The 20871-nt window shown below is 47.1% G+C and overlaps 1 protein-coding gene across 3 annotated transcripts in view; it reads right to left on the bottom strand.

Annotated features, from left to right (window-relative positions):
- Nucleotides 1–20871, bottom strand: part of col18a1a (collagen type XVIII alpha 1 chain a) — a 303852-nt gene that overhangs the window by 111664 nt on the left and 171317 nt on the right. For all 3 annotated transcript variants that reach the window (XM_072578489.1, XM_072578488.1, XM_072578487.1), the window contains 2 exons: nt 13348–13425; nt 6507–6551 (listed from right to left, as the gene is read on the bottom strand). In XM_072578489.1, the coding sequence (XP_072434590.1) occupies nt 6507–6551; nt 13348–13425 (123 nt within the window). The remainder of the gene's footprint in view (nt 1–6506; nt 6552–13347; nt 13426–20871) is intronic.

Below are 20871 nucleotides of genomic sequence, written 5' to 3'. Positions count from 1 at the left end.
ATTAGCGAGAGGAAGGGCAGGTGAGTGTTTCATGCTCATTTTCCAGGGAGGGCGATGAAGATCTGGATCCTGAACGCAATCAAATCTTGTTCAGGTTGACTTGGCAAACTGGGAATTGGGGGATAAAGGTCTTCTCCACCTCGATCGATTGCGTTCATTGAAAATTAGATTAGATTACTTACAGTGTGGAAACAGGCCCTTCGGCCCAACAAGTCCACACCGCCCCGCTGAAGCGCAACCCACCCATGCCCCTACATTTACCCCTTACCTAACACTACGGGCAATTTAGCATGGCCAATTCACCTGACCTGCACATCTTTGGACTGTGGGAGGAAACCGGAGCACCCGGAGGAAACCCACGCAGACACGGGGAGAACGTGCAAACTCCACACAGTCAGTCGCCTGAGGCGAGAATTGAACCCGGATCTCTGGCGCTGTGAGGCAGCAGTGCTAACCACTGTGCCACCGGGCCGCCCACAAGAGAATTACTCTGAAGATGGAAGCACTGCTGGCAGGACCAGTGCTGGCTGCTCATTCCTAAATTGTTGCTCACTCTTTCACAGGATGTGGCCTCCCACAAATGATGTTGTGTCCCCTCTTGAACTACTGCAGTGTTCACGAGTGTGTGGTTGCATTCACAATTCTATCCGGGAGGGAATTCCAGCACTTTGACCCAGCGACAGTGAAGGAACGCTGATATATTTCCACGTCAGGATAGTGCGTGGTTCGGAGGGGAAGCTTGCAAATGGTGGCAGTCCCCCTTATCAGCTGCCCTTGATCCTCTCATGGTTGAGGCTGTGGGTTTAGAAGGTGCTGTCAGAGGAGCCTTAGGGAGTTGCTGCAGTGTAGCATCGATGTGCCATGTTTCAGTAGTAATAGCTCAGCGGCAGTGTTGCCATTTCTGAGCCAAAAGGTTGGGAGTTCAAGACCCATTCCTGAGAATCCCAAATCCGGTCTGCTGTACCCCCTCAGTCAGAGGTGCTAGCTTTCATCTGACTTGTTCACTCTCAACCGTTATCACTAAATCGATTAAAAGCAAAGTTCTACGGATGCTGGAAACCTGAAGTGAAAACAGGGAACGCTGGGGGAGCTCAGCAGGTCTGGGCAGCACTGTGGAGAAAGGAACAGGGTTAGTGTTTCAAATCTGGTATGACTCTTCCTGAGATCTGAAAGGGGCTGGAAACCGATGTTGACAGAGGAGGGGGTGAGGGCGCAGTGAATTCAGAGGGAGACACGTTAGAGTGGGTGATGGGGAGCAGAGAAATGAAGGTGGATGGTTGTCACATCACCAGCACTCAGCGAAGAAGTCAAGAGCGGGTTAAAGGCCAGGAGGAGTATTGGAAGTGGGGAGGGAATTCCAGGATTTTGACCCAGTGACAGTGAAGGAATGGCGATATATGTGCAAGTCAGGATGGTGAATGGCTTGGAGCCACTATCCAAAAGGTGAGATCCCTCTGTCAACATCATAGAAACACCGTTTTCCAGTCCTTTGCCATTCGAAAGAGGAGCAATGTTGGACTGAAACATTCATCCTGTCTCTCCCCCCACAGATGTGGCCAGATCTGCTGAGTTTCTCCAGCATTTTCTCTTCATATTTCACTAAACAGATTTACCTGGTTATTATCACATTGTTCCTTGTGGGACTGTGCTGTGTTTAAACTGACTGCCTGGTCTCCTGCATTTCAACAGAGACAAACCTTGAAAGGGAACTCGATTGGTTGTGGAAGTGTTTTCGGACATCTCAAAGTGGTGAAGAGCGCTCATGAACCGCACACTCTTTCTCGGATACCTGCAGACATTCAACAGGATCCTGTTCTCAAGAAGAAGCGGGCATTCACAATCCAACTGAGGAAAAGTCTTTAGCAAAAACAATATCCAAAACAAGTTGAGTAAAGCAGAGTCATTTCGACATCAACCACGGAAAAACTGAAGAGGACTGCTGATGTTCCCACATAATAACCACAGACAGGATGAAGACGGAACCATTAGACAAAGAGACTTTGGCCCTCACAGTTAAGGAGAAGACCAGGGAACCAGCAACTCTCCAATAGTGCATTCTTTCCATCAAAGCAGATGACCAGATGTTTTTTTTTCTGAAGCCTGTGCACCCCCAGATTGAGCACACATCCAAATCATCCTCGCGAGGTACGCCAGGCACCCTGCCCCACGCTCCGAACCCGAAGCTGCGGCTTCCAGTCCCACTCCAGGACTCAAAGGCCAGCAAGGTGTACTCATAACATGGCCATTCAGGCAGAGGGTCAACCTCCAGGCAGCTGGGGAGAGTGGGTCAGGTTCCACGTGAAGTAACCACAGCCTCTGGCTTCAGGCTGGTGACCTGTTCCAGGAAACATTAACTACAAAAACAGACCGGAACATGTGCTGCATCACCCACCCTCTTGCGAGACATAGGATATCTTCCCCGTCTGGATCATCCTAGCTAGTGAATCTATACCTGATGTACCCCGGATTAGGAATACCACAATCTATTGTACTGAAAACAATCCCTCTGTTTTCAATAGTTTCACAACGGGAGGAGGGATTGGTTACAATCTCGGCTCTCTACGAAGATAGACCTTCTTGGCTCAGCGTCAAACAGCACTGCGCTCATTGGGCCAACCAGTCAAAGCCAAAGCCTTCGTAAATAGAAAGCCAGACAGAGAACAACCACAGCAACAGCTCTTATTTATATCATCTTTTTAAGGTCAGGAGACATCCAAAGGTGCTTCATGAAACAATGTAAAAGAGGACAGACAGACATTGACAGAAAGGATAAAGTTTACAAATCTAACAGGAAATCAGCAGATAAGACTAAAGGTTAGAAAAATAATAAAAGGATAAACTTTACGTTCTGTATCTTAATATATATCACTTTCAAAGCAAAACAGGTGAACTGATACTACATACAGAACTGAAAAAATATGATCTGATAGCCATTACAGAGACCTGGCCGCAGGATAATATAGATCACAACCTGAAAACTGCAGGGTACATGATGTTTAGGAAGATCTTCAGAAGGCCAGTGTGGACTTGTTGGGCCAAATGGCCTGTTTCCATACTGTCGGGAATCTACCTAGTAGTTAGGGCATGTAGCTAGGAAAAGGTGTGAGGGTCGCTCTGTTAGTTAATAGTGGTAATAGCACAATACAGAAGCATGACCTAACCTGAAGAAATTAAAATGTAAATGACACTTGCGTACAGATTTAAACATGGTAAAGGCAAGAAACCAGTTGTGTTTGTGGGATACAGTTCCCCTTCAACATTAACCACTGAATATAAAGGACTTCACCAGGAAGGTGCCTGTTGGTAGCAACAACCATATTATGATTGAATTTTGCCTTCCGATTGAGGGCAGAGCAGAGTGGGTCCAAGACTAGAGGGTATGCAAACAGAGCTAGCTAGACCAAACTGGCAAACTAGGTCAGGGATGGGTCACCAGAGATGAAGTGGCAAGCATTTAAGGGGATATTTCAGAACATACAGCATAGATAAATTCCAGTGAGAAAGAAAAGTTCCAAAGTGTGTATCCACCATCTGTGGTTAACTCAACAAATTAAAAATAGTATCCAGCTTAAAGTAAGAGCATGTAATTGTGTAAAAATAGGTGGCAGTTCACAAGATTGGACAGAACCTAAAACACAGCAAATAATGCTTTGAAAATTAATAAAATAAAGGAAAGATACAGAGGCTTTGGAGAGGGTGCAAAGAAGGTTTACCAGGATGCTGCCTGGACTGGAGGGCTTGATTTATGAAGAGAGGTTGAATAAGCTCAGACTGTTCTCTCTGGAGAGAAGGAGGAAGAGAGGAGACCTGATCGAGGTGTACAAAATAATGAGAGGAATAGATAGAGTCAATAGCCAGAGACTTTTCCCCAGGGCAGGATTGACTGGTACGAGGGGTCATGGTTTGAAGATATTAGGAGGGAGGTATAAAGGAGACGTCAGAGGTAGGTTCTTTACACAGAGAGTTGTGAATGCATGGAATGCGTTGCCAGCGGTGGTGGTGGAAGCAGAGTCATTAGGGACATTTAAGCGACTGCTGGACATGCACATGGTTAGCAGTGAGTTGAGGGGTGTGTAGGTTAGTTTATTTTATTTTACATTAGAATTAAACTTCGGCACAACATTGTGGGCCAAAGGGCCTGTTCTGCGCTGTACTTTTCTATGTTCTATGTAAAATTTAAAGAGCAAGAGAAAACTAGCAAGAAACATAAATGTTTAAGAGTAACAGCTTCAAGAGCTATTTTAGGAAGTTAACAAAGTGGTCCTGTAAAAGGGGAATCCAGGGAATTAACAATGAAACATGTGGAAAAAGCAGATGAATTGAACAGATATTCTGTATCAGGCTTCGCTATCCAGAACTACAAATGATATTCCAGGAATCAGGAAATGAAAGGGAGGGAGGAACCAATGAAAATAAGAAACGTCAAACACTGGGGGAGTGGTACTGAGCAGATTATTGGAGCTGCAGATTGACAAGTGCCCAGATCCTGGTGGTCTTAAAAGAAGTGGCTAAGGAGATTGTTGATGCATTGGCTCACATTTATAGCAGGCTCCCGAGATTTGGGGAAGGTCCAGTTAGACTGGAAAATGGAAACGTAACTCCTTTATTGGAAAAGGGAGGGAGACACAGAAAGCAGGAAGCTACAGACAGTTAAACGTACATCTGTCATCAAGAAAATGTTCCAAACAATTATTAAAGATATCACAGTTGGGCACTTGGAGAAGTCCAAGGTAATCAGGAAGACTCAACACGAAAGGGAAATAATATTTCACCAAGTGGTTTGGAGGTCTTTGATAAAATTACATGTGCTGTGGATAAAGGGTGACCAGTGGATGTAATGTAATGAGATTTCCAGAAGGCATTTGAGATAATCAGAGGTTAATGTGGAAGAGAAACCCTTGTGGTGCAGGGGTTAAATACTGGCATGGAAAGAAGATGGATAGCTTACAGGAAGCAGAGAATAAATGAGTCATTTTCTGGCTGGCAAGATTTAATGACTGGTGTGTCACATAGGTCAGTGTTGGGGCCTCAATGTTTTATATAGATGCTTTGGAGTAACGTAAGTCCTTATAGTAATTATAGGACAAATCCAGTTTAGTTTCTGGCTAATGCTGTGGATAATGGGGGACTCAGTGATAATGCCACTGAATATCTGGGGTTAGGCACTCGCTTGTTGCTGACAGCCATTGCCTGTCACGTGTGGGGCTTGACTGTAACTTCCAGAGAGAGAGAGAGAGAGGCTGGAGAAAGGCCCAGGGAGGGCTAGGTTTTAACTGTGGGAGTTGGGAGGCCACATGCATCAGCAAAGATGGGGGTGGGAACATGATGGGTGAAAGACTGATATCTCAATAGTCGGCTTTTGGACAGGCTGAATTTTATTCAGAGTTCAAAATGGGATTAAGGAGAAGGAGATGCTTGGAGTGGATAAGACAATCAGTGCATGGATAAAGGGCTGAGCAGCAGAATGGTGCAAGTAGCAATAAAGGTGAGTATGGTGGATGGATATTAATGGTCCCAATCATGATCACAATACGGGGCTGGAAATTGGGCCGAGCAATAACCATTTGTTGGAAATCCCCCACAAAGATCAAGAAAAGCACCGTGATACTCACTGAGGATATCACTGTATTAGGAACAGAGACTACAATATTACCTGACCTCCCAAAGTTAGTGTGCAAGAGCCTTATGGTAGGTTTATAAGCCCGCAGGCACGGGTCTCCCTCTGTCTGATGTGAAGGTTAAATGTGGTTTATACTTAGCTGGATTCAAATCAGTCCCACTACATGGACCTGAGCAAAAAAATCCAGGCTGACGCTGCAGTGTAACACAGAGAGAGTGCTGCACTGTCAGAGGTACTGGCGTACAGATGAGATGGTCATCCCTGTCTGAACTTTCTATTGAATCCTACTATGCTATTTCAACGAATAGCTGGTGGAAATTCTCCCCGTCTCCCAGCAGTTACTTATCCGTCAACCAATAGCATCGAAACAGAATTCCTTGTTAAGATCAGCACTGACCGTGGGATCTTGCTGTGTGGCAAACCCAGCTGCTGCATCACGACTGTGACTGCATTTCAAAAGCACACAACTGGCTGTGCAGTACTTTGGCACATCTGAAGGGCGCCACATAAATGCAAGTCTCGACTTGTTTCTTTGTCTTCATTCCTGGTCTGAAAATACAGCCTCAGCCAAGTCTCAGACCAAAACCAAGGACTGAGAACCTGCTGTTTGCAGGGCTCCTTCCGCGTTAACGCAGGTTCTGCTGGAGATTGGTACTTCAGAGAAAAGAGAGAAGAAATACAGAAGGATCTCAGTAACATGGAGCTGGCTGAGACTTAGTTGGAGTTAAAGTTTGGGCTGATTTTACACTTTAAAATCAGATGGTTCTGGCACTTATGAATTTAATTCATTCACTCTTAAATTAAGCACAGGCACAACAGGAAAGAGTAAGGACTGACTGGCGTTCACAACAGTCTATCTCACACACTCAGCACGTTCCTTCCTTACCATTTGAGTGCCTCTTCCGTATCCACTCCCATAATCTCCCGAAGCCTGCAAGGCAAAAAGGCACAGGTTACCCACCAATAATGCGTCAGTTCCAGAGGGGAGGATGATGGGAGTGGTTCCTGAAGCTCTCAATGAACCACTGCGAGTCCGAGAGCTGGCCGGAGGTGGTGTGGAGCAAGAGGCAGCTCCAACGACCCAAGCAATATCCGGGGCAAAATGAAGGAAAGGTCAAACTGCCTCCCGGGGTGGCTGACTGAACTTGGAAAGGGTTACACAAACTGTACAGACTGTGTTTGGAAATTCAAAACTTTAAATAAACAAAAAACACAGCACCTGAAGCCGGCACTTGGGAACAGACTGCCGTCTCATGTGGTAATACTGACTCACCGACTTCCTTCTCAGGAGATGGAGGTGTCGACATAATGACATCTGTAGTGATGGGTTCAAATCCCACCACTGGTGGTATTTAAATTCAGAGGCGGCACGGTGGCTCAGTGGTTAGTACTGCTGCCTCACAGTGCCAGGGACCCGAGTTCATTTCCACCCTCAGTCGACTGTCCGTGTAGAGGTTGTACGTTCTCCTCGTGTCCTCGTGGGTTTCCTCTCACAGTGCAGGTTAGGTGGATTGGCCAGGGGAAATGCAAGGTTACAGAGAAGGGGTCAGTCTGGGTGGGATGCTGTTTGGAGGGTCAGTGTCGACTTGAGGGGCCAAATGGCCTGGACCCACACTGTAGGGATTGTATGATTCTAAATCTGGAATACAAAGCCAATCTCAGTAATGGTGACCATGGTAGTTGTAAATACTCACTGATGACCTTTGGCCCAGGACATCCTTACCTGGACTGACCTACACGTGATTCCAGACCAAAGAAATGTGGTTGACTCATAACCACCATCTAAAATAACACACAACCAATGGTAGGTCATGCAAGCCTGTTCTGCTGTTCAATAAGATCATTGCTAATCTGATTGTAACTTCAACTCTATAATTCCTGCATTTCCTGGATAATCGTTGATTCCCCTCAGTAATCAAGAATCTACCTACAATGTTTAAAAGACACTTAGATAAGTACATGAATAAGAAACGGATATGGGCCAAGCACAGGCAATTGGGACTAGTTTAGTTTGGGATTAGGGTCGGCATGGACTGCTGGGACCAAAGGGTCTGTTTCCATGCTGTACGATTCTACGACTCTACCTCAGCCTCAAAACTAGCCCCTCGGTTCAACGGCAGTCAATGGTGGTCAACAGATGGGCTTGCCAGTAAAACACATCCCATGCAACAATGTTTTTAAAAACTTCTTTCAGAGTTGAACTTTCTGACTGAGGTGGAGATTATCAAGGACATGAGGGAGGTTTGGTTTGGCACGACCAGGGGTTGAGTTACACCCCGGATGTTTTTGATTGCCTCTTGGGGCGAGTGAGAAATTTCCCAGATTCCCTACCCCAAATCATCCTGGTCGTTGTGTTTACTGGTTTGGTCACCAGATTCTGGTGAGTCTGCAGCGTATTTGGGTATGACTTTCAGAAGGACGCGAGGGTCCTTTAGATGGTACAGAAGAGATTTAAGGAGATTGCGGTGAGATCTGACAGGTTTAGGGAAGGTAGGTGAGGGAGGATGCTCCCATTAGCTGATGGCACACAGTAAAATGATTCCATACAAACAGATCATAGCTAAGCTTGACAGTCCTCCCACATCCAGCCTTGAATGGAGGTGAACAATTAAATATCTCACAGGAGGAGGGGACTCCACAAATATCCCCACGGTCACTGATGGGGACCAGAACATCAGAGCAATAGATAAGGCTGCAGTATTCGCATCCACCTTCAGCCAAAGATACCGAATGGATGATCCATCTTGGCTTGCTCCTGACATCTCCAATTTACAGATTCCAGCTTAATTCATTAAACCTCATACCACAAAAGAGCAAAACGCATATAATATTGCAAAGGCCATGGGCCCTGACAACATTTCGGCAACAGGCCTGCATTCCAGAATCGGTAATCCACTAGCAAAGCTATGCCAGTGCTTCGACCCAGTGATGTGGAGGATTGTGCAGGAATGTCCTGTGCACAAAAAGCAGGACAAATCTAACCCAGCCAATTACCTTCCATTAGTCTACTCTCAATCATCTGCAACGTGATGGAAGGTCTGATCAACAGTGCTATCATTGCAATAACCTGCTCACTACCTCTCAGTTTAGGATCAGCCAGAGCCACTCAACCTTTTGCATAATTACAGACTCAATCCAAACATGGACCAAAAGAGGTGAGACAGACAGCCCTTGATATCAAGGCAGTGGTTGACTGAGTGTGGCATCAAGGAGCCCCAGGAAAACTGGAATCAATGGATATCAGGGAGCAAACTCTCCGCTGGCTGGAGTTGGAGCTGACACACAGAAAGATGGTGGTTGGAGGTCAGTCATCTCAGCTCCAGGTCATCTCTGCAGGAGATCCTCAGGGGAGTGTCCCAGACCCAATCATCTTCAGCTGCTTCATCAGTGACCTTCCCTCCATCAGAAGGTCAGAAGTGGGGATGTTCGCTGATGGTTGCACAATGTTCAGCACAGTTCACAGCTCCTCAGATACTGAAGCAGTCCATGTTCAAATACAGCAAGAAATGGGCAACATCCAGGAATCAGCTGATAAGTGGCAAGTTACATTCATACCACATAAATGCCAGGGAATGACCATCTCCAACTACAGAGAATCACTGAGTTCCCCCACTATCAACATCCTAGGGGTCACCATTGACCAGGAACAGAACTGGACTTGCTGCATAAATACAGTGGTGAGAAAAGCAGGTCAGAAGCTGTGAATCATGTCCAGTCTCCCAAAGCCCATCCACCACCTACAAGGCACAACTCAAGTGAGTGATGGACTCAGAACAACACTCAAGAAGCTCAACACCATCCAGGACAGAGCAGCCCACTTGACTGACATCCACAAGCATCTATTACCCACACCACTGATGCTCAGTAGCACCTGCAAGTTCCCTTCCAGCTCCCTCACCATCCTGAGTTGGAACTATCTCGCTACCTCTTCAGTATCACTGGGTCAAAGTCCTGGAATGCCCTACTGTGGGCATACCTCCAACCCAAGGACTACAGCAATTCACAAAGATAACATGCCACCACCTTGTTCAGGCAATGTCCATAGCTCAGCAAAGAGAATGTGAGGAAGAACTTTTAACATCATGAGAGGTCACAACCAGGAACACACTGCTAATGAGGGTCCTGGAAGCAGAGAAGGTCAAATTCAAGGTGGTTGGTGGGGGGGGGGGGGGAGGGGGGTGTTAATGGGATTGACTAGCTTGCTCTGCAGAGAGTTGGCACAGGCGAATCCTCCCTTCCACACCCCACAACCTCACAGAACTGCTCTGTGTGCCAATGACCCGTACAGTAGCACTGGGAAGCAGACAGGTCAGTCACATGAAGACCAAGGGCAGAACTGAGTGGATATCGTTTTCGAAGAGGGGGGCGGTAATGATGGCTATATAAATGCACGTCTGCCTCTCATTTTTTTTCTGAGCCGCATTGTAAAATATAACAGACACGGGGCAAAGAAATTCACGTAATTTCTCCAAACTGTGATATTTATAAACACGGTATAACAGCTCTGTAGGGAGGATGGGGGAGAAGACGTCTTAGATTCAACAGATTCCTTATTTAAGGTATTCCAGATGCAGCAATCCCATGTCTTTCTCACCCTGTCACGACAGCCGCATCTCGACTTGAACACCCACGCTCCAAAAACAAGAGGTTGCAACCAAGTCAAGATGCCGGGGTGGAGCTGGAACTGCTCCACATTGAAGCAGTTGGTTCTGATTTGTACATGTTAAGATCAGCTTCATTATCTCAGTTGTTTGACATTTCTAGAATTATGTAACATTCCAGATGTTCTGAAAACCACAAGTACCCAACGGTTAACCAGCAGTAAGGGGGCACCACCTGATGTTAAAGGTGGTGCTTCTGTCTGCTGAGGTCCTGTGAGACATTTTTCCACTTTTAATCATGTTGGGCACACAATTGTCCAGCCATTTCCTGAAAAGTGCTTATTCCATGTTTTCCCCTTGAAGGCAGCACCTTCAAAACCTGCAATCGTTACCACACAAAGGAAAAAGGGTGGCAGATGAATAAAAATATCTTCACCTGCAAATGTCCCTCAAACCCACAAACCATCCTGACCTGGAAGTATATTAACCTTCTTTTACTGCCGTGATTCAATTTCCTCAAACTGCCTCCCCCATAGCAATGCCCAGCTTTCACTGCCAGCTATTAATAAATCCGAAAAACAGCTTCATGTAAGATTCTTTACAATCCTGGCTCTCACCTTTCAGATTCCATTCTGAACCGAAAGTTGTAATATCTTCCAAGTATTTCTTTACAGGAAGCCCTTCTCCTCCAATCCGCTTATACTCAACCGTACCTTAGAGGCAGCTCAGTGATTAGCTACGGGGTTCGATTCCACCCTCAGGCAACTGTCTGTGTGGAGTTTGTACAATCTCCCTGTGTCTGTGTGCATTTCCTCTCACAATCACAAAGGTGTGCAGGTCAGGTCGATTGGCCACGCTAAATTGCCCACAGTGTTCAGGGATGTGTAGGATAGGTGGGTTAGCTATTGGGAATTGCAAGGTTACAGGAACAGGGTTTGGGGAGTGGGTTTGAGTGGGATGCTCTTCGGAGAGTCGGTGTGGACTCGATGGGCTGAATGGCCTGCTTCCACACTGTAGGGATTTGATGCTTCTGCCCGCTACCTGATGACTTTCTCTTCCACGTACGACAAGATCTAAATTCTCATTAGCAAAATCTCCTCAGCCCCATTCACAATTCAAATTAAAGCCTTCACTCTGGGATGCTAGCACATGACTGAGACCTGTATACTGACCCTGACCCTGCCTCAAGTTGCACACCCTTAACTTGGGAGGAGGGGCATCGTGCTCAAGAGAATTAATAGGTTTTCCAGACCGATCGGCATTGGGTGATGTGATAAATGAATTTCAGGCCTGATGGTGAAGCTAGATGCAAACTTATTTTCTTCCTAAAAACCGAAAGAACTGCGGATGCTGTAGATCAGAAACAAAAAACAGAACAAGAGTCTGAGGAAGGGTCACTGGACCTGATTTCTCTTCACAGGTGCTGCCGGACCTGCTGAGCGTTTCCGGCAACTTCTGTTTTTGTTCCTTTTCTTCTGAGTTTGTTTATTCGGATATTGCGGCAGTACACAAGGCTCCGACTTACTAACCCAGTGATCCAGCAGTCTCCCTTCTGAAGTGTCCCAGGTACTGAATCAGAGATTGCTCTGATTGCATCTTAGCGATGTGACTAGCAGACCATGAAGGTGGCAGATGGGGAAACGGGTGTGATGAGGCATTCATTTACCAATTGAGGACAGGCAGACATAGCTAAATGGAGGGACAGGGAGGCAGCAGTAAGGTAAATACCAAGTGCGGTGAGGACACTGTTGGGACTCCAAGTCTGCATTCAGTCAAGGTCATATGGCAATCCGCTCTAACGTTCACCTCCGTCACTCCGGCAGGAATCAAAGCTCATAGGCAGATGTGGAGAGCACAAATTCACATTAGTCAGGCTGTTTACTGCAGTCTTGGGACATGGTTACAAAGGAACTCTTAAAACCTCTTAAAGCTTGTTTATCCCAAACAGAAGGTTGGAGGAAACGATGATTCACCACAGCTTCTGCCAACTGTCGTTCCTTCCCTCCCCTCCTCCCTCCCAACAACGCTCCGGGGAACTGACCCATTCCCGTCGCAACATACTCTGTGGAGCCCCTTCCAGATATAAATTTCCAGCAAAAGCCAAAACATTAGAGCCCATTGTGTCACAGGGGGTTCAACATTTTCCTGCAACCTTTTGCCTGGTGGCCGTTTGAAAGAGGGTGCCTCTTTCCCCCTCCCAAGTGGACAGTATTGTTTGGGAGTTCCCTGGTTCAACATAGCTACAACCTGGAGCACCCAGCGCTTTGCTAATCTCTGTACTGCTCTGGAGCAACATGGGTTGTGGTGTTGCTGATGTGATCCTCTCTTTCCTTCCTTCTGGTCACACACAAACAAGTGTTCCTGCAGCAAATGTCCACCAGGACAATAAACCATGAGCATTGAACTGGATGTTGCCTTCAAACCAGATTGGAATTTGATGCCAGGCAGGGCAAGGTGGGACCGCTGACACTGCAACACTGATAAAGTTTATTCAGTTCTTTAAGACTTGTTCGGCCACTTTCGGATTATTGCATGAAATTCTGGTCTCCTTTAGGAGGATGTTGTGAAACTTGAAAGGGTTCAGGAAAGATTTACAAAGATGTTGCCAGGGTTGGAGGATTTGAGCTATTGGGAGAGGCTCGATAAACTGGGGCTGTTTTCCCTGGAGCATCAGAGGCTGAGGGGTGACCTTATAGAGGTTTACAAAATTATGAGGGGCATGAATAGGGTAAATAGACAAAGTTTTTTCCCTGGGGTGGGGGAGTCCAGAACTAGAGGGCATAGGTTTAGGGTGAGAGGGGAAAGATATAAAAGAGACCTAAGGGGCAACATTTTCACACAGAGGATGGTACGTGTATGGAATGAGCTGCCAGAGGATGTGTGGAGGCTGGTACAATTGCAACATTTAAGAGGCATTTGGATGGGTATATGAATAGGAAGGGTTTGGAGGGATATGGGCTGGGTGCTGGCAGGTGGGACTAGATTGGGTTGGGATGTCTGGTCGGCATGGATGGGTTGGACCGAAGGGTCTGTTTCCGTGCCGTGCATCTCTATGACTCTATGTGTGGTTAAATAACCCAGTCTGGTTTCTCCCACTTGTTATTTGAGGGTGATGGTTTCACTTACCTCGCCATCATCATCCTCATCACAGTAAAGACGTGCTGCCCAAGGGTCTCCCTTTACCTTCAGATCTGAGATGAAACCCTGGAACCAAAAAGAAACCAAAAGGTGTTAGGTCATGGATGTAGCAGCCTGCGTGTTATACAAAAGCAGTGGTTCTTCGAGAGAATTCATTTACTCAATGTTAATTCCTAAAGTTGAAGCTGCATTGTGCCCCGCCCAATCAGGTGATGTCACACAATCTCAGATTGGAGAGGAGGGAGTCAAGTGTGAGATCCTGAGGGAAAGAGACAGGGTCAGCTCCTGCTCCTGATACACACAGTAATGATGTCTAAATTGTCAATGTCACTCACATCATGCGATGAACGACAGCTCATGGAAGATAAGTGCCTCTTCTCTTTAATTTGGAGATGCTGGTGTCGGACTGGGGTGTACAAGGTAAAAAAATCACACAACACCAGGTTATAGTCCAACAGGTTTAATTGGAAGTTCACTAGCTTTCAGAGCAACACTGAATGAAGGGGCAGCGCTCCGAAAGCTAGTGCTTCCAGTTAAACCTGTTGGACTATAACCTGCTGTTGTGTGATTCTTCTCTTTAAGGTTCTGTAGTGTTTTAACCTTCTATAATGCTGAGTAAACAGATCCTTCATCGGAGCAAACAGAAGGACCATGTTGGGGGGAGGGGGGGGAGATTCTCCTGTGGTACAGTGTTAATGTCCCTAACTCAGAGCCGGGAGGTCTGGGTTCGAGTCCCATGACATATCTGAACAAATTGATTGTGGCAGCTGTCTGCAGTGGGTAGTGCCCCTGACTCTGAGACAGACGTTTAGGAAGTAAGAGCAAGAGAGAGTCCCAGTCAGTCACAGCCTTCTGCAGCCCCATCTGCAGCTCCAGATAACATCCATGTGTTTTAGAGGATTTGATGGTGCCGCGGTAGTGTCCCTGCCTCTGAGTCAGGTATTTTGGTTTGACATTCACCTGCCAGGCATAACAGAATGAGTTGTTTGAACAGAATTGTTCATTTCGACTATCCCAAGGGCTTCAAGGTGATGCTCTGGGATCAAATGGGAGAGTTGGGCCCACACCCATCAGCAGCGTGCCCAACCTTCCCACAGTGGACGTCCTAATGACCGTCCACTAACTTAAGGGTGACGGGCAGGCTCCTTGTGATGCTGCAGGCCCAGCCAGAGGGAGATGAGGCAGCTCCGCACACTCAGTGGTGCTCCTGGCTGCTGCTCAGGGACTGTAAGGCTGTCTCAAAATGGAGCTACTCCTGGGGGGAAGCGCACTAACTGTGAAAGGGTTTTGGGCCAAATAGCTATGGGCCTCTCGAAGCAGAGAGAACATGTCCAGGGTGGGTCCATGCTGTTTCCTGGTCTAGGCCCCTCTCTGGGAGATTGAGCCTTTTTGCTGTGAATAGCCACTCTGGCCAGGCCAGCCATGGACCAACCTCTCTGTCCTCCCCCCCCAACCCACACACACCTCCCCCGCATTGATGGCAGGATGGGGGCCGTCAGCCCAACGCCAAAGTCGGAGTTAACTGCCGGTCTCCCTGGTAGAGCAGCCGATCCAGGTGACTCCTACCCGAGGGTACAGCAGCGTGATGTCACAATGCGGATTACCCATCCAATCCCAGCATCCCCACACCCCACTGCCCCACAGGTCCACCCCACAGGATCAGGAAAACTGGACCCTCCAAAGTAACGTCTACCTCAGCCTGACGGCAGCCATTGTACCTGAGGGCAGCACTGATAAGGAGCAACAAGCAACAGGCCAACACAAAAGGAGCAACGCACCGAGGGTGCCTTAACACTCTGCACGGGAGGTAAATGCAGTTTGTCCAATAATTGGGGAGGCAGAAGTCCCGCAAAGGCGTGTTCACAAATTTCACAAAAACAAGAAAAACCCACGATTTTCACATTTCCTCAGGAGCAAAATATTCAAAGCACGCGTCAGAGTTTCATTCTGATGGTAAATCCACAACTGGGTTAGTGCAGCCATCCTTCTTGTGGCTGGCACTCCTACACAGCATTCTGACAGGACAGGACCATTATCGAGGAAGGTCAGAGAGCGGAATGAATGCTGTCTCTCTCTCTGTCTCTGTCACATTCCTGTCGCCTACAGGCAACTGTCTGACCATTGATTCTCCAGAACTGTACATTTTCTTTTATTTTCTGCGCAGCAGCAATGAGCAGGACAGACCTCGCCCACCAGAAGAGCTGTCATAAGATGTAGGTTATTCCAAATAAAATTGAGGTGGGGCAAGGGCCGCCATGTCGGGGGAAGAACGAAAGGGAAGTAATTAGAGTTTGTAAAGAGGTCAATCTTCATGAGGATCAGGGATGGGAATGGGAGGGAAGAGTGACAAAGGTTTGGGAGATTGCAATTGGATTTGACTCTTGGCAGCTGACTGGCATCACAGCATCTCTTGAGCTCCAATTGTTTGCTGGTATCATTAACTGGCACCTCCATTGTCAGTATGTGTCAATCGTCCTGAGAGAAATCTGCTCCCGTAGCAAGTCACTGCTGTGACTGTGTTTGTAAACCCAAACAGCCTGCCTGCAGTTTGTGTAAGGTCTGCTTGCTGAAGAAAATAGCCCAACGAGAATCAAAATCGAGGGAAGCCCATACTGGGGTTGATAGGGCCCACAGGAGAAAGTGAGGACTGCAAATGCTGGATAGTCAGAGTTGAGAGTGTGGTGCCAGAAAAGCACAGCAGGTTAGGCAGCATCCGAGGAGCAGAAGGATCAAAGTTTCGGGTATAAGTCATTCCTGATGAAGGGCGTATGACCGAAACGTCGATTCTCATGCTCCATGGATGCTGCCTTACCTGCTGTGCTGTTCTGGCACCACATTCTTGACTTTATAGGACCCACAGTCTTACCGATTGAGGGCAGATGATGTCATGGCAGTGTGATAGGGTTAGGGTTAGGGTTAGGGTTAGAGTTTGGGTTAGGGTTAGAGTTTGGGTTAGGGTTAGGGTTAGGGTTAGGGTTAGGGTTTGAGTGAGGGTTTCAGTTTGGGTTAGGGTTAGGGTTAGGGTTAGAGTTTGAGTTTGAGTTAGGGTTAGAGTTAGGGTTAGAGTTATGGTTAGGGTTAGAGTTAGGGTTAGGGTTAGGGTTAGAGTTTGAGTTTGAGTTAGGGTTAGAGTTTGAGTTAGAGTTATGGTTAGGGTTAGAGTTAGGGTTAGGGTTAGGGTTAGAGTTTGAGTTTGAGTTAGGGTTAGAGTTTGAGTTAGGGTTAGGATTAGAGTTAGGGTTAGGATTAGAGTTAGGGTTAGGGTTAGAGTTAGAGTTAGAGTTAGAGTTAGAGTTAGGGTTAGGGTCGGGGTTAGGGTTAGTGTTTGGGTTAGGGATGCGGTATGTAGTTGGGGTATCTAAAGAATAAAAGGATCACAGTGGAACCGGAGTAAATTACAATGGATGGACAGTTTCAACACGTGGGCTGCCACCCTGAGCTCACTTGCTGCTGGAAACATCATCAATACCTTCATTACACTCAAGATATAACCACCCTAACTTCCTCCTCACTGCTCTCCCACATTCCACCCTTCACAAGCTTGAGGACACCTGAAGTAATTTTGTCCATGTTCTAAACCAGACCCCTTCCCTTATCACCCCTATGTTCGCCAACGTACATTAGCTCCCAGTCAAGCAAAGCCTTGATTTTAAAATATTCATCCTTAATTTCAAATCTCTCCATTGGCTTGCCCATTCCTGTCTCTATAACATCCTCCAGCTCCACAATTTTCTGAGATGTCCACACTCTGCTTGTGTATTCCCAGTTGGAACACTCCACCACATTCGCTAGTGCTGGGGTCCCAAGGTCTGCAGCCCTCCACCATCCTGACAGCATCAGAGGTGGCTCCGCATCATAATCAAATTGATTGACGGACTCCATATGGAAGCCATCATTGGAACGTGACAGAGTGGAGTTCATCTCGACCCAAGGCAGAGAGAGGAGAGCAATTGGAATGTCAGATAGGCAGCACTCCCGACACTAGAGATCAGACACTGAACCAGTCCCAGTAAGTTCTCCGAAACTGCCTGAGAACATGAGATCAGTGTGACCAAAGCTGCTCCAACAGTACTGAGAACACAGCTGCCATGATGTCCCCCCATGGCCTGCTGTAGGGACAATGCCACCAACAAGCTGGTGCTCTCCGCATACAATGGGGGTGGCTGATCATTGGTGGGCAATTTCAGGTGATGCTGTAAAATTAGCCCCTGTTGTCACCTCAGACCACTTTGAGTGGTTTCCCACTTCCACGGAGAGGGCAGCCATTACTGTTTACAATTCCACCACCACGAGTGTTCTTTGGCAATGGGAAGCACCAATCCCAGTCTCTGCCTCCAAATCAATCCCTATGGGTCCAGGAAAATCTCGCCCTTTAAATCTCTGCCACACAAAAAAAAGCACATGCTTCCTACTTACTCTAACCAGGACACTCATAATTTAATACCTTTCAATTAAGACACCCCTTAGCCTTATCTTAATCCATTCTGGAAAGTTCTGCTAACATTCAATGTTGTTGAAATGTTCACATCTAATGACTGAGAGTGAGAAATCACAGGATAGAAGGTGAAAGGTCATGCTAATCTGGGAGAGGGAATAATGGTCAGTGTTAAAAATGCAGGGCCCTTCCAGGGTCAACCAGAACAGCTCTGGTGGTGCCTGAGCATTGTCGCTGTTTCACTGGACTTTGTCTTTAAGAGCTGTGTTCTTCCCCAATGGGGAGGGAGCATCTGGACGGGAAAAGGGTCTAAAAGGGAAAGGGGGAAAACTGACTCTTGTGCTAAACTATATATTTACAATCAAACCCTTGTAAATCTCCGAAAATCTTTAGCTGTCGAATTCAGCACACTGATGTCGCTCTGTTCCACTTGCAAAGTGATACACAAACACCGAATCCAGCAATATTGGGCGCAGAACTGCAATTTATATCGACACAAGATTGTGAGCAGCAGCAACCATTGGCTGAAACTGAGCTTCCCTCACTGACGGTCAACTCATACATCTCGCATCATTAAAATGACACCAACTGCTAATAAATGTTAAAAATCACACAACACCAGGTTATAGTCCGACAGGTTTAATTGGAAGCACACTAGCTTTCGGAGCGACGCTCCTTCATCAGGTGATTGTGGAGGGCTCGATCGTAACACAGAATTTATAGCAAAGATTTACAGTGTGACGTAACTGAAATTATACATTGAAAAAATGATTGTCTGTTAAGCCTTTCATCTGTTAGAATACAGTGATAGTTTCACTTCTTTCATGTGTAAATCACAAAACCCTTTTTTTAAAAGTTGCATTCTCAGGTTAGCTGTTAACAATGGTTATAGCTAGACAATATGTTGAAGGTGTTAGCCCCCTGTGTTCTCTGTCTATGACCTGATGTTTAGATTGATTCTAATCTAAAAAGAGTGAGATAACAGAGTTTTACATAAATCCGTGCAGTTTTTGAGCTCAGAGTTCTACATGAATGTATGCAGTTTTTGAGCAAAATGCAATGTAACTCTGCAAGTACAAATTCACCACACAAAATATATGTGAGCATGTGGGGCTTTGTCTGTGTGTGTGTGTGTGTGTCTCTGTCTGGGGTGGGGTTGTGAGTGTGAGAAAGTGTGTGTGTGTGTGTGTATGTGTAGTGAGTGCAGAGTGTCTTACGTCTGTGAGGGGGTGCATGTGTGGGAGTGTGTGTGTCTATAAGGGTGTGTGTGTCTATAAGGGCGTGTGTGGGTGTCTGTGTGCGCGTCTGTGTGTACCTGTGTCCGTGTGTATGTGAGAGTGTGTGTGTGTAGGAATATCTGTGTGTGTGTGTAGTGCAATGGCGGTCACCTGTAATGTGACATGAACCCAAGGTCCCGGCTGAGGCCCTCCCTACGGGTACCAAACTTAGCTATCAGCCTCTGCTCGGTCACTGGTGTTGTGTGATTTTTAACTTTGTACACCTCAGTCCAACACCGGCATCTCCAATTCATGGCTAATAAATGTGTGTGAGAATGCCAGAGTATTGAGATGCCCATGTAAACATTTACACTGCTCTATACATCATTCCGAGTTTATCTTGATAAACCCTGGAGACGATGCCAATATGGAATTGGCACTTCACACACATGGGATTATAATGAGGTCAGCCTGGTGAATATCATGAGAACATGAGTTCCATGATTGGGGCTGTTAATCTGGTCAGATCAGGGAGCCCTGGCTGACAGATATAAACAGAAATGTGCCCCTTTTCGGGACATAAAACAGCGGGCCCTGTATCGACTGCTGTCCACCTCTTCTCCATCATCCACCGCCCGGACACGCCTTGGCGTGCCCATTTGCCACCGGGCGGTGGAGATCCCCAGTGAAGGGCTCTACATAGGAGTCCTCCCCCTTTCTCTCGGGGATCTGGAGTGGAGGGTGCTGCACGCAGCGGTCCCCTGTTTGTTCTGTGCTGCTGTGGAGTCCGTGGACCACGTGTATATTGGGTATGAGCGTTTGCACTCCCTTTGTGATTTCCTCAAAAACCTCCTCCTCTGTTTCTGGCAGCACTTCAGTCCCACGTTCCTGATCTTCGGGCACCCAGTACGGAGGAGGGAGGGCAGGTCCGAGGACCTCCTCGTGGGTCTGCTCCTGGGCCTGGCCAAACTGGCCATCAACAGGTCCAGGCAGCGGGCCGTGGAGGGTGTCGTTAGGGCCGACTGCCTGCCCCTCTTCCGGGGTTACGTTAGAGCCCGGGTGTCCTTGGAGAAGGAGCACGCGGTGTCCACCAACACCCTGGAGTTTTCAGGGAGAGTTGGGCGCCGCAGGGAGTGGAGTGCATTATTTCCCCCTCCAACTCCATTTTGATTTAATCCCTACCCTCCCCTTCACTGTTTGATCACACAGCATTACCCTTTGATGTGAAGGGCACTGCTTGTCACTGGCCACTCGGGTGTTTCCTTTCTTCCTAGTGGTGGAATGTGAATAAAGATTTGTGCACTTGTTGTCTTTCTCTGTGTCTCTGTGTTGAAAATACACAGGGGTTTTTCAGGAAGGTCTCGGGACTATCAAAGGAGCCAGGGCCACCTTACATGTTGATCATGAGGTAATTCCATGACTCTGCAAGGCTCGCCCAGTGGTATTTGCCTTCCGGGAAAAGGTAGAGACGGAAGATCAGGAGGTGGGAAAGTGGAAAAATCATCAAACCCAGTCCAGTTTGCAGAACGGGCAGCACCAGTCGTACTAAGTGTGAAGCCCGATGGATTTGAAACAAACTGAAAAGTGCTTTTCACATCGGGATACATACCCTGTCCCTCACATAGAGGATTTATACACAAAGCTGAACATTAGCCAGGCGGACCTGTAATTGTGGTTAGATGAGGATTCCCAGAAGTCTCCTACAACTAATACCACCAGAAACTGCCTGAACACCACCAGAACCATAATGATGATTCTAAAATGAAGATATTGGCAAGAGGTTATGTCTGGTGACAGGGGGTTGGATGCAGACATAGCCTCATTGGTGGGGCAGTGCCCAGAGCGCCAACAAGGACAAAG

Source organism: Chiloscyllium punctatum, chromosome 10 (genome assembly GCF_047496795.1).
Source record: "Chiloscyllium punctatum isolate Juve2018m chromosome 10, sChiPun1.3, whole genome shotgun sequence".
In the NCBI taxonomy this organism is placed as follows: domain Eukaryota; kingdom Metazoa; phylum Chordata; class Chondrichthyes; order Orectolobiformes; family Hemiscylliidae; genus Chiloscyllium; species Chiloscyllium punctatum.
This window is presented reverse-complemented; position numbering and strand designations above follow the sequence as displayed.